Source organism: Mobula birostris, chromosome 5, assembly GCF_030028105.1.
Source record: "Mobula birostris isolate sMobBir1 chromosome 5, sMobBir1.hap1, whole genome shotgun sequence".
Lineage (NCBI taxonomy): Eukaryota > Metazoa > Chordata > Chondrichthyes > Myliobatiformes > Myliobatidae > Mobula > Mobula birostris.
Window position 1 is genome coordinate 174,395,106 of NC_092374.1, and position 12,853 is coordinate 174,407,958.

At 53.5% G+C, this 12,853-nt stretch overlaps 1 protein-coding gene across 1 annotated transcript in view; it reads right to left on the minus strand.

Annotated features, from left to right (window-relative positions):
• The window catches only part of LOC140198057 (nitric oxide synthase 1-like), a 79,188-nt gene that overhangs the window by 36,857 nt on the left and 29,478 nt on the right, over positions 1–12,853 (minus strand). The window contains exons 10-15 of the mRNA XM_072258917.1: positions 10,380–10,574; positions 9,518–9,597; positions 6,635–6,779; positions 5,070–5,174; positions 3,883–3,941; positions 220–330 (exon numbers count right to left, since the gene is read on the minus strand). Of these exons, the coding sequence (XP_072115018.1) occupies positions 220–330; positions 3,883–3,941; positions 5,070–5,174; positions 6,635–6,779; positions 9,518–9,597; positions 10,380–10,574 (695 nt within the window). The remainder of the gene's footprint in view (positions 1–219; positions 331–3,882; positions 3,942–5,069; positions 5,175–6,634; positions 6,780–9,517; positions 9,598–10,379; positions 10,575–12,853) is intronic.

The window sequence follows — 12,853 nt, forward strand, 5'->3', positions numbered from 1 at the left end:
AGAGCGCAGGGATGGGGTCGGTGTGTTGAGGAGGAGGGTCAGGGTACGGGCCTGACAGATAACAGAGTGAGGGGAAGAGGGGATGGGCAAAGGCAGATGGTCAGGGTCCGAGGGGGAGGGAGGCAGGAATAATGGTGTGAGTGACTGGGTGCCATACCCCAGGAACATTTCCTCCTTTGGCTTGTGTTACCATGGTGACCTACGTATTCCCCCACCTACCTCACACTCGCCAACGGCCCCAACCTCCTAAAACTCGTCTCCTCCAACTTCATCTCACTGAACGCTTCAAACTCATCGTCGGACAGACTGTTGAACCGGGCTTTGTAGCTCCTAAAACAGAGATCCGTCACAGTCAGAGCAGACACCAGGTACAGGACCCATCCCTGCTCCGATCCCCACCACTGTCAGACCACAGACACCAGGTACAAGACCCATCCTTGCTCCGATCCCCACCACTGTCAGACCACAGACACCAGGTACAGCACCCATCCCTGCTCCGATCCCCATCACTGTCAGACCACAGACACCAGGTACAGCACCCATCCCTGCTCCGATCCCCACCACTGTCAGACCACAGACACCAGGTACAGGACCCAAACCTCCTCCGATCCCCACCACTGTCAGACCACAGACACCAGGTACAGGACCCATCCCTGCTCCGATCCCCACCACTGTCAGACCACAGACACCAGGTACAGGACCCATCCCTGCTCCGATCCCCACCACTGTCAGACCACAGACACCAGGTACAGGACCCAAACCTCCTCCGATCCCCACCACTGTCAGACCACAGACACCAGGTACAGCACCCATCCCTGCTCCGATCCCCACCACTGTCAGACCACAGACACCAGGTACAGCACCCATCCCTGCTCCGATCCCCACCACTGTCAGACCACAGACACCAGGTACAGCACCCATCCCTGCTCCGATCCCCACCACTGTCAGACCACAGACACCAGGTACAGGACCCAACCCTGCTCCGATCCCCACCACTGTCAGACCACAGACACCAGGTACAGCACCCATCCCTCCTCCGATCCCCATCACTGTCAGACCACAGACACCAGGTACAGGACCCATCCCTGCTCCGATCCCCACCACTGTCAGACCACAGACACCAGGTACAGGACCCATCCCTGCTCCGATCCCCATCACTGTCAGACCACAGACACCAGGTACAGCACCCAAACCTGCTCCGATCCCCTTCACTGTCAGACCACAGACACCAGGTACAGCACCCAAACCTCCTCCAATCCCCACCACTGTCAGACCACAGACACCAGGTACAGGACCCATCCCTGCTCCGATCCCCACCACTGTCAGACCACAGACACCAGGTACAGGACCCATCCCTGCTCCGATCCCCACCACTGTCAGACCACAGACACCAGGTACAGGACCCATCCCTGCTCCGATCCCCATCACTGTCAGACCACAGACACCAGGGTCAGGACCCATCCCTGCTCCGATCCCCATCACTGTCAGACCACAGACACCAGGTACAGGACCCATCCCTGCTCCGATCCCCACCACTGTCAGACCACAGACACCAGGTACAGGACCCATCCCTGCTCCGATCCCCACCACTGTCAGACCACAGACACCAGGTACAGGACCCATCCCTGCTCCAATCCCCACCACTGTCAGACCACAGACACCAGGTACAGGACCCAACCCTGCTCCGATCCCCTTCACTGTCAGACCACAGACACCAGGTACAGGACCCAACCCTGCTCTGATCCCCATCACTGTCAGACCACAGACACCAGGTACAGCACCCAAACCTCCTCCGATCCCCACCACTGTCAGACCACAGACACCAGGTACAGGACCCAAACCTCCTCCGATCCCCATCACTGTCAGACCACAGACACCAGGTACAGGACCCAAACCTCCTCCGATCCCCTTCACTGTCAGACCACAGACACCAGGTACAGCACCCAAACCTCCTCTGATCCCCACCACTGTCAGACCACAGACACCAGGTACAGGACCCAAACCTCCTCCGATCCCCTTCACTGTCAGACCACAGACACCAGGTACAGGACCCATCCCTGCTCCGATCCCCATCACTGTCAGACCACAGACACCAGGTACAGCACCCAAACCTCCTCCAATCCCCACCACTGTCAGACCACAGACACCAGGTACAGGACCCATCCCTGCTCCAATCCCCACCACTGTCAGACCACAGACACCAGGTACAGGACCCAACCCTGCTCCGATCCCCTTCACTGTCAGACCACAGACACCAGGTACAGGACCCAACCCTGCTCTGATCCCCATCACTGTCAGACCACAGACACCAGGTACAGGACCCATCCCTGCTCCGATCCCCATCACTGTCAGACCACAGACACCAGGTACAGGACCCATCCCTGCTCCGATCCCCATCACTGTCAGACCACAGACACCAGGTACAGCACCCAAACCTCCTCCGATCCCCACCACTGTCAGACCACAGACACCAGGTACAGGACCCATCCCTGCTCCGATCCCCATCACTGTCAGAACACAGACACCAGGTACAGCACCCAAACCTCCTCCAATCCCCACCACTGTCAGACCACAGACACCAGGTACAGGACCCATCCCTGCTCCAATCCCCACCACTGTCAGACCACAGACACCAGGTACAGGACCCAACCCTGCTCCGATCCCCTTCACTGTCAGACCACAGACACCAGGTACAGGACCCAACCCTGCTCTGATCCCCATCACTGTCAGACCACAGACACCAGGTACAGGACCCATCCCTGCTCTGATCCCCTTCACTGTCAGACCACAGACACCAGGTACAGCACCCAAACCTCCTCCAATCCCCACCACTGTCAGACCACAGACACCAGGTACAGGACCCATCCCTGCTCCGATCCCCACCACTGTCAGACCACAGACACCAGGTACAGGACCCAACCCTGCTCTGATCCCCATCACTGTCAGACCACAGACACCAGGTACAGCACCCAACCCTGCTCCGATCCCCTTCACTGTCAGACCACAGACACCAGGTACAGGACCCAAACCTCCTCCGATCCCCACCACTGTCAGACCACAGACACCAGGTACAGGACCCAACCCTGCTCTGATCCCCATCATTGTCAGACCACAGACACCAGGTACAGGACCCAACCCTGCTCTGATCCCCTTCACTGTCAGACCACAGACACCAGGTACAGGACCCAAACCTCCTCCGATCCCCTTCACTGTCAGACCACAGACACCAGGGTCAGGACCCAAACCACCTCTGATCCCCAATCCTGTCAGACCACAGACACCAGGTACAGGACCCAAACCTCCTCTGATCCCCAATCCTGTCAGAGCACACTCCCATGTTCCCCATTCCCTGTGTACCCATTTCCCATTCACCATATACCCATTTCCCATCACCCGTGTACCCGTTACCCCACTCCCCGTGTACCCATTTCCCCACTCCCCTGTACCCGTTCCCCACTCCCCGTGTACCCATTTCCCCACTCCCCTGTACCCATTCCCTACCCCCCGTGTACCCGTTTCCCCACTCCCTGTGTACCCATTCCCTACCCCCCGTGTACCCATTTCCCCACTCCCCTGTACCCGTTCCCCACTCCCCGTGTACCCATTCCCTACCCCCCGTGTACCCATTCCCTACTCCCCGTGTACCCGTTTCCCCACTCCCTGTGTACCCATTCCCTAGCCCCCGTGTACCCGTTCCCCACTCCCCGTGTACCCGTTTCCCACTCCCCGTGTACCCAATCCCCATTAACCATGTACCCGTTTCCCACTCCCTGTGTACCCAATCCCCATTAACCATGTACCCGTTCCAAAGCTCTGCCCTCTCGACTTTTGGATTGAAGAAGTAAGATGTGGTCGGCAAGACACACCACCGGGGTAACTGACCTGTACTCTGTCGGGCTGGAGTCAGGGTGAGTCATTTTCATCAAAAGGTCAGCAAAGGCCTGGAAAACCAACAGCGGGTTAGTTCATGGGCAGCTCCAGCAGCCGTCCCACGGCAAGACCCACCACACTCCTGCTGTGGACACGTAAGGCCAGTGTGTGACCCTACCACAGCCCGGTGGACCAGGGAGGCAGAGGGTGACCCTATCACAGCCCGATGTACCAGGGAGGCAGAGGGTGACCCTACCACAGCCCGGTGGACCAGGGAGGCAGAGGGTGACCCTACCACAGCCCGGTGGACCAGGGAGGCAGAGGGTGACCCTATCACAGCCCGATGTACCAGGGAGGCAGAGGGTGACCCTACCACAGCCCGGTGGACCAGGGAGGCAGAGGGTGACCCTACCACAGCCCGGTGGACCAGGGAGGCAGAGGGTGACCCTACCACAGCCCGATGTACCAGGGAGGCAGAGGGTGACCCTACCACAGCCCGATGTACCAGGGAGGCAGAGGGTGACCCTATCACAGCCCGGTGGACCAGGGAGGCAGAGGGTGACCCTATCACAGCCCGATGTACCAGGGAGGCAGAGGGTGACCCTATCACAGCCCGGTGTACCAGGGAGGCAGAGGGTGACCCTACCACAGCCCGATGTACCAGGGAGGCAGAGGGTGACCCTACCACAGCCCGATGTACCAGGGAGGCAGAGGGTGACCTTATCACAGCCCGATGTACCAGGGAGGCAGAGGGTGACCCTACCACAGCCCGGTGGACCAGGGAGGCAGAGGGTGACCCTACCACAGCCCGATGTACCAGGGAGGCAGAGGGTGACCTTATCACAACCCGATGTACCAGGGAGGCAGAGGGTGACCCTATCACAGCCCGGTGGACCAGGGAGGCAGAGGGTGACCTTATCACAGACGGATGGATTGGGGAGGCAGAGGGTGTGTGTCTGTACCCATCTGATGCAACAGTCTGATGTCCCACCCATGGATTGGGGGTGTTAGCCTCTCCATTCCCAGTTCAGTTTGTCCCACTACATGAGGCAGTTTAAGCAGAGGTGTGATCACCTCGTTCCCAGTGTGTGACCATCCACCCAGCCAATGGATTGGTGTACAGGGATCGTGTGTACGGCTGATTATCTGTTATGGGATCGATTCCCCACCCCGTTATGGGGTTCGGATGTTCTCTGTACCTCTCCATTCTCTGGTGGGTCTCCATTCCCAAATGTGCTCGCCACCACCAGCACCAAGGATTCGTGTTCCAGGTTGACAATATCGTACTCGTCCATCCGCAGTAACTGTGAGGGGTGAGACAGGCAGGGCACAGTGTGAGAGGTGGGGAGTTTGGGACAGGCGGGGGGGGGGCGTTGAGACAGACGTGGGTGAGACAGGCAGGGAGGAATGGGGAGAGGGGTAGAGAGTTAAATACCAGCTTACAACCCAATATACACCTCTTCCTTGTCTCTCACACCTCCATCAGTCTCTCTCCATCACACCATCCTCTTCCCTCTCCCTCTGAAAAATTATCCCTCTAGCCCCAAAGTCAGTAGAAGCCATATAAAGGATGTCTGGTTGCAATCCTGACATCCCAGCACCTTCACACCCCTGAGTAACAAGTGAAGCCCTCACCATAACCCTTGGCCCAAAATCCTGCACTTATACACATTGCGTACACAGTCCCATCCTGTACTCACGCACAACCCATACGCAGTCCCATCCCGTACCCACGCACAACCCATACGCAGTCCCATCCCGTACCCACGCACAACCCGTACACAGTCCCATCCCGTACCCACGCACAACCCGTACACAGTCCCATCCCGTACCCACGCACAACCCGTACACAGTCCCATCCTGCACCCACGCACAACCCGTACACAGTCCCATCCCGTACCCACACACAACCCGTACACAGTCCCATCCTGTACCCATGCACAACCTGTACAGTCTGACTCTGTACCCACACACAACCTGTGCACAATCCCACCCTATACCAATGCACAACCCGTACACAGTATTTCCCTGTACCCACACACAACACGTACGCAGTCCCACCCTGTACCCACACATAACCCGAACAAAGTCCCACCCTGTACCAACACACAACCCGTACACAGTCCCATCCCGTACCCACGCACAACCCGTACACAGTCCCATCCCGTACCCACGCACAACCCGTACACAGTCCCATCCCGTACTCATGCACAACCCGTACACAGTCCCATCCCGTACCCATGCACAACCCGTACACAGTCCCATCCTGTACCCATGCACAACCCGTACACAGTCCCATCCCGTACCCAGTCCCATCCCGTACCCATGCACAACCCGTACACAGTCCCATCCCGTACCCATGCACAACCTGTACACAGTCCCATCCTGTACCCATGCACAACCCGTACACAGTCCCATCCTGTACCCATGCACAACCCGTACAGTCTGACTCTGTACCCACACACAACCTGTGCACAATCCCACCCTATACCAATGCACAATCCGTACACAGTATTTCCCTGTACCCACACACAACACGTACACAGTCCCACCCTGTACCCACACAGAACCCGAACAAAGTCCCACCCTGTACCAACACACAACCCGTACACAGTCCCACCCTGTACCAACACACAACCTGTACACAGTCCCACTTTATACCCACTCACATCCCATCCACAGTCCTGCCCTGTACTCACACGCAACATGCACTGGGTCCCAACCTGTACCTACACAGGGCTGTTCCCTGCCCACTGACCCTCACCTTTGGATTGAAGACCTTGCAAAAGATGTCACAGAGTTTCCTGGCCAGGGTCTCAGATTTCCCGGTCTCGGTGGCGTACAGAATGGTCACCTTCACTCGCCGAGCTAGGGCCTGGGCCATCAGCTTGGTAGAGAACTCCACCGCTCTGAAGGTGGAGAAAGGAGCAGAGAGCAGAGAGCGTTCAACACCAGCAGGGAGCGTTCAACACCAGCAGGGAGCGTTCAACACCAGCAGGGAGTGTTCAACACCAGCAGGACCCAGAAGGACCAGCAGCACCAGGGCCACCATCCATCAGCAGTCTGGAACCACCATGACCATAAGCCATTAGGCTATTCAGCCATCACGTCTGCTCCGCCATTCGACCATGGATGATTTATTCTCCCTCTCAACCACTCTCCTGCCTTCACACCATAACCTGTGACGTCCTTACTGATCAAGAAACTATCAACCTCCGCTTTAAATATATCCAATGACTTGGCCACCAGAGCCATCTGTGGCAATGAATTCCAAGATTCACCGGCCTCTGGCTTAATAAATTCCTCCCCATCTCTGTTCTAAATAGATGTCCTTCAATTCTGAGGCTCTGCCCCCTGGTCCTAGCCTTCCCCACTATTGGAAGCATCCTCTCCACATCCACTCTATTTAGGCCTTTCAATATCCAATAGGTTTCAATAAGATCACCCTTCCCCACACTCACTCTTCTGAACTCCAGTGAGTACAGTCCCAGAGCCATCAAATGCTCTTCACACATTAACCCTGTCATTTCCGGGATCATTCTCCTCAACAACCTCCAGACTGTCCGATGCCAACACATCCTAGATTATACATGCAGCTCGGGACTGTTCACAATACTCCAAATGTGGTCTGACCAGAGCCTCAGCATTGCATCCTTGCTTTTATATTCTAGTTCTCTTGAAAGGAATGTTAACATTGCATTTGCCTTCCTCACTATCGACTCAACCAATAATTTAAAATTTAGGGTATCCTACACTCGGACTCCCAAGTCCATTTGCACCTCCAATTTTGGAATTAACTCCCTATTTAGAAAATAACCTACACCTTTATAACCTCTACCAAAAGTGCACAACCACACAGTTCCCAACACCACTCTGCTACATCTCTGGAGAACTAACTGGATTACCATCAGCTGCAAGTGACCCAGCGCAAGATGAGGAACTGTTATGTGGTTATTCTTACAGAAACATGGCTCCAGGATAACCTTCCATACACCGTCAGTCCGCAGAGCATGCCACTCAGAGGGTGTTAATGGTATGTTGTGACTGTTCTCTGCTTTATCGTGACTGTATATACTGCATCTTGACTATGTCTGCTGTGTGTGACTATATCTGCTGTGTGTGTCTATCTCTGCTGGGTGACTATATCTGCTGGGTGACTATATCTGCTGTGTGTGTCTATATCTGCTGGGTGACTATATCTGCTGCGTTCTGCACCTTCGCTCCAGAGGACCAGTGCTCCGTTTATCTGTATACGTAAGCATAGGTGTGTTTACACAATAAACTTAAACTGTCACTTTGATCATTCTCCTAATCCAGACCAAGTCCTTCTGCTTCCACAACATTACCTGCCTCTCAATCTATCATCTGCAAAGCCATCAATTCCATCATCCAGACTGCTGATATCTAAAGTGAAAAGTAGCAACTCAAACATGACCCCTGCGGAACACCACTAGTCACCGGCAACCATTCAGAAAAGGCCCTTTTTATTCCCACTGCTTGCCTCCTGCCAGTCAGCCAACCTTCTGTCCACTCTGGTATATTTCCTCTAATATTATTGGCTCCTATCTTGCTTAAGAGTCTCATCTGCAACGTTTTGTGAAAGGTCTTCTGAAAAGCCACTGACTCTCCTTTGTCTATCCTGCCAGTGATTTCCTCAAAGACTTCCAACACATTTGCTCAGGCAAGATCTCTGCCTAAGAAACCATTCGACCTACATTGCCATGTGCCTCCAAGTATCTAAAACTTCATCCTTAATAAGGGACTCTAACATCTTGCCCACCACTGAAGTCAGGCAAACTGGCCTATAATTTTCTTTCTTTTGACTCTCTTCCTTCGTAAAGAGTGCTGTTACATTTGTGATTTTCAGGAACCATTCCAGAATCTAGTGACTCATGGAAGATCAATACTAATGCCTCAACGATCTCTTCATCTACCTCTTTTGAACCCCGGTCCAGGTGGCTTATCCATCTTCAGATCTTTCAGCTTTCCCAGCATCTTCTCCCTTATAACCTGGCCGAGATGTCTCACCGAACAGATACAATGATTCCACAGTATGTTGGGCAGTGAAGCATATCCAAGTCAGGGTGGTGAGTGAAGCAGAGGGGAATCCAAAGGTTGGGTTCCCCTGCTGCTCTCATCCTTCTTGGTGGGACAGCAGGAAGGGTTGGGAGGTTCTGGCGTTGTCTCTTGGGCAGGTAACTGCAGTGCAGTCTGGGGACAATGCCCACTGTACTCAATGTATGCTAGTGGTGGAGGGAGGGAGCGTTTAGGGGGTGCGGGTGGTCAGGGAGCCGATTTGCTCCAAATGGTGTGGAAGCTACTGAAGAGATGTTGGAGGCACCTTCCCCGACCCACTACACTTTGGACCGGTGCAGACACGGGCACTGCCCTGGAACGTGGGGAGTGGAGACGCTCTCCACAGGATCTCCAGCCCCTGCCGTCCTCGTGTGATGGTGGTCAGTGGGGTTCCGGTCCACTGGGAGGTAGGGTAATTCTCCCAACATCAGTGGGAGATGGTTGGTCCCCAGCATCAAGGTGGTTTGTCCCGGACCCTGTTTGTGCCGACCTCTACAGTGCCCCAGAACACCTGCTCACTACCCCTGCCCAGGTACCCCACGCCTTCCTCCCCACTCACCAATGTACTTACTTTGCCAGCTCCTTGAATCCGATGGTCTTGCGTTTGACAGAAATCCCGTTGCTCCACTTGTGTGTCCGCCAGGCATCCGTCTGCAACACCAGAGAAACACCAGCCCATCACCCAGTGCTCGGGGAGAACGTGCCAGTGGTGGCCAATGCCCGGAGTGTGCACCCGTGTTTGCCAATGTCCAGAGTGTGTGCCAGTGGTTGTCAGTGTTTCAGTGGCAGCCAGTACCCCAGGATGCATGCCAGTGGCCACCGGTGTCCAGAGGACGTGTCTGTGTCCACAAGGGTCTAGACTTAGGGCATGTGCCGATGGTCACCAGGGTCTGGGGCAACTGCCAGTGGTTGCCAGTGTCCAGGGTGTGCACCAATGGTCACCATTGTCCAAGGTGCAACTAGTAGTCACCAGTGTCCGGGGCACCTGCCAGTGTTGTCTCCAGGTCCAAGACAGAGTGGGTGGGGGTGGGAGTGGGTGGACTGGATACAGACCAGTGGGGAGGTGCTCACAGACTGGTGGGTGGGTGTTCTGGCTGACAGAGCAGAGTGACCAGGCAAGAGAGACCATCTCTGTCCCTGACTCGCACAGTCCTCTCAGCCAGTCCTGCACTCACCTGGCACCCAGACCCATCCCCAGCATACCTCTGACACATGACTGCAACCTGTGCTCACTGAACTGCACTGGATCAGGGGTCAGAAGGGTATGGGAGTTCGGGGTGGGGGGGGGCACAATGGAGGTCAGGGAAGGGTCGGGGTGGTTTTGGGAGAGGTATGGGGAGAAGGTTTTCTGGGGTGAGGGAGTTCTGGGAAAGGTGGAGGGAGGGAACAGCGGGCGGGGGGGGGGAAGGTTTGGATGAATGGAGAAGGGTTACCTGGTAGGAGAAGGAAGGTGACAGGTTATAATTGAGGAATTCCTGGTGAAATACGGGGGTCAGGCTGCCAGATATGGGCGGGACAACCCAGACCCAGTCAGTGGGACACCCCCCACGCAGCCGCTGCTCGCTCTCCAGGTGCTTCATGAAGGACTCGGTGATGGTGTGATGATCGACGATCGTCACTTTCGCCCGCTGTGTATGGGAGAGTACAAAACTTATCACCGTTACATGGCTGACCACAATACAGTGCAGTCTGTTACAATGCAGTCGATTACAGTAGTCTGTTACAATGTAGTACATTACAGTATAGTCTGTTACGATGTAGCCCATTATAGTGCAGTCCATTACAGTGCAGTCTGTTACAATGCAGTACATTACAGTACAGTCTGTTACAATGTAGCCCAATATAGTGCAGTCTATTACAGTACAGTCTGTTACAATGTAGTACATTACAGTACAGTCTGTTACAATGTAGCCCATTATAGTGCAGTCTATTACAGTGCAGTCTGTTACAATGCAGCCCATTATAGTGCAGTCCATTACAGTGCAGTCTGTTACAATACAGTACATTATAGTGCAGTCGGTTACAATGCAGTCTGTTACAATGCAGCCCATTATAGTACAGTCCATTACCGTGCACACCACTACAGTGAGATTTATAAGTCTGAAATCCATTACAGGGCAATCCACTACAGTGTATGCCATGTTACCATAGAACCATAGAACCATAGAAACTATAGCACAGAAACAGGCCCCCCGGCCCCTCCTGGCTGTGCCGAACCACTCTCTGCCCAGTCCCACCGACCTGCACATGGACCATATCCCTCCATACACCTCCCATCCATGTATCTGTCCAATTTATTCTTAAATGTTAAAAAAGAACCTGCATTTACCACCTCGTCGGGCAGCTCAATCTATACTCCCACCACTCTCTGTGTGAAGAAGCCCTCCCTAATGTTCCCTTTAAACTTTTCCCCCCCCACCCTTAACCGTGTCCTCTGGTTTTTTTCTCCCCTTGCCTCAGTGGAAAAAGCCTGCTTGCATTCACTCTATCTATACCCATCATAATTTTATATACCTCTATCAAATCTCCCCTCATCCTTCTATGCTCCAGGGAATAAAGTCCTAACCTATTCAACCTTTCTCTGTAACTGAGTTTCTCAAATCCTGGCAACATCCTTGTAAACTTTCTCTGCGCTCTTTCAACCTTATTTATATCCTTCCTGTAAATTGGTGACCAAAACTGAACACAATACTCCAGATTCGGCCTCACCAATGCCTTATACAACCTCATCATAACATTCCAGCTCTTATACTCAATACTTTGATTAATAAAGGCCAATGTACCAAAAGCTCTCTTTACGACCCTATCTACCTGTGACGACACTTTTAGGGAATTTTGTATCTGTATTCCCAGATCCCTCTGTTCCACTGCACTCCTCAGTGCCTTACCATTAACCCTGTATGTTCTACGTTGGTTTGTCCTTCCAACGTGCAATACCTCACACTTGTCTGTATTAAACTCCATCTGCCATTTTTCAGCCCATTTTTCCAGCTGGTCCAAGTCCCTCTGCAGGCTCTGAAAACCTTCCTCACTGTCTCCTACACCTCCAATCTTTGTACCATCAGCAAACTTGCTGATCCAATTTACCACATTATCATCCAGATCATTGATATAGATGACAAATAACAATGGACCCAGCACTGATCCCTGTGGCACACCACTAGTCACAGGCCTCCACTCAGAGAAGCAATTCTCTACCACCACTCTCTGGCTTCTTCCATCGAGCCAATGTCTAATCCAATTTGCCACCTCTCCATGTATACCTAGCGACTGAATTTTCCTAACTAACCTCCCATGCGGGACCTTGTCAAAGGCCTTACTGAAGTCCATGTAGACAATATCCACTGCCTTCCCTTCATCCACTTTCCTGGTAATCTCCTCGAAAAACTCCAACAGATTGGTCAAACATGACCTACCACGCACAAAGCCATGTTGACTCTCCCTAATAAGCCCGTCTATCCAAATGCTTGTAGATTCTGTCTCTTAATACTCCCTCCAATAACTTACCTACTACTGACGTTAAACTCACCGGCCTATAATTTCCTGGATTACTTTTCGATCATTTTTTAAACAACGGAACAACAAGAGCCACTCTCCAATCCTCCGGCACTTTACCCGTAGACAGCGACATTTTAAATATTTCTGCCAGGGCCCCCGCAATTTCAACGCTAGTCTCCTTCAAGGTCCGAGGGAACACTCTGTCAGGTCCCGGGGATTTATCCACTTTAATTTTCCTCAAGACAGCAAGCACCTCCTCCTTTTCAATCTGTACAGTTTCCATGGTCTCACTACCTGATTCCCTCAATTCCATAGATTTCATGCCAGCTTCCTTAGTAAATGCAGACGCAAAAAACCTATTTAAGATCTCCCCCATTTCCTTTGGTTCCGCACAAAGCCGACCACTCTG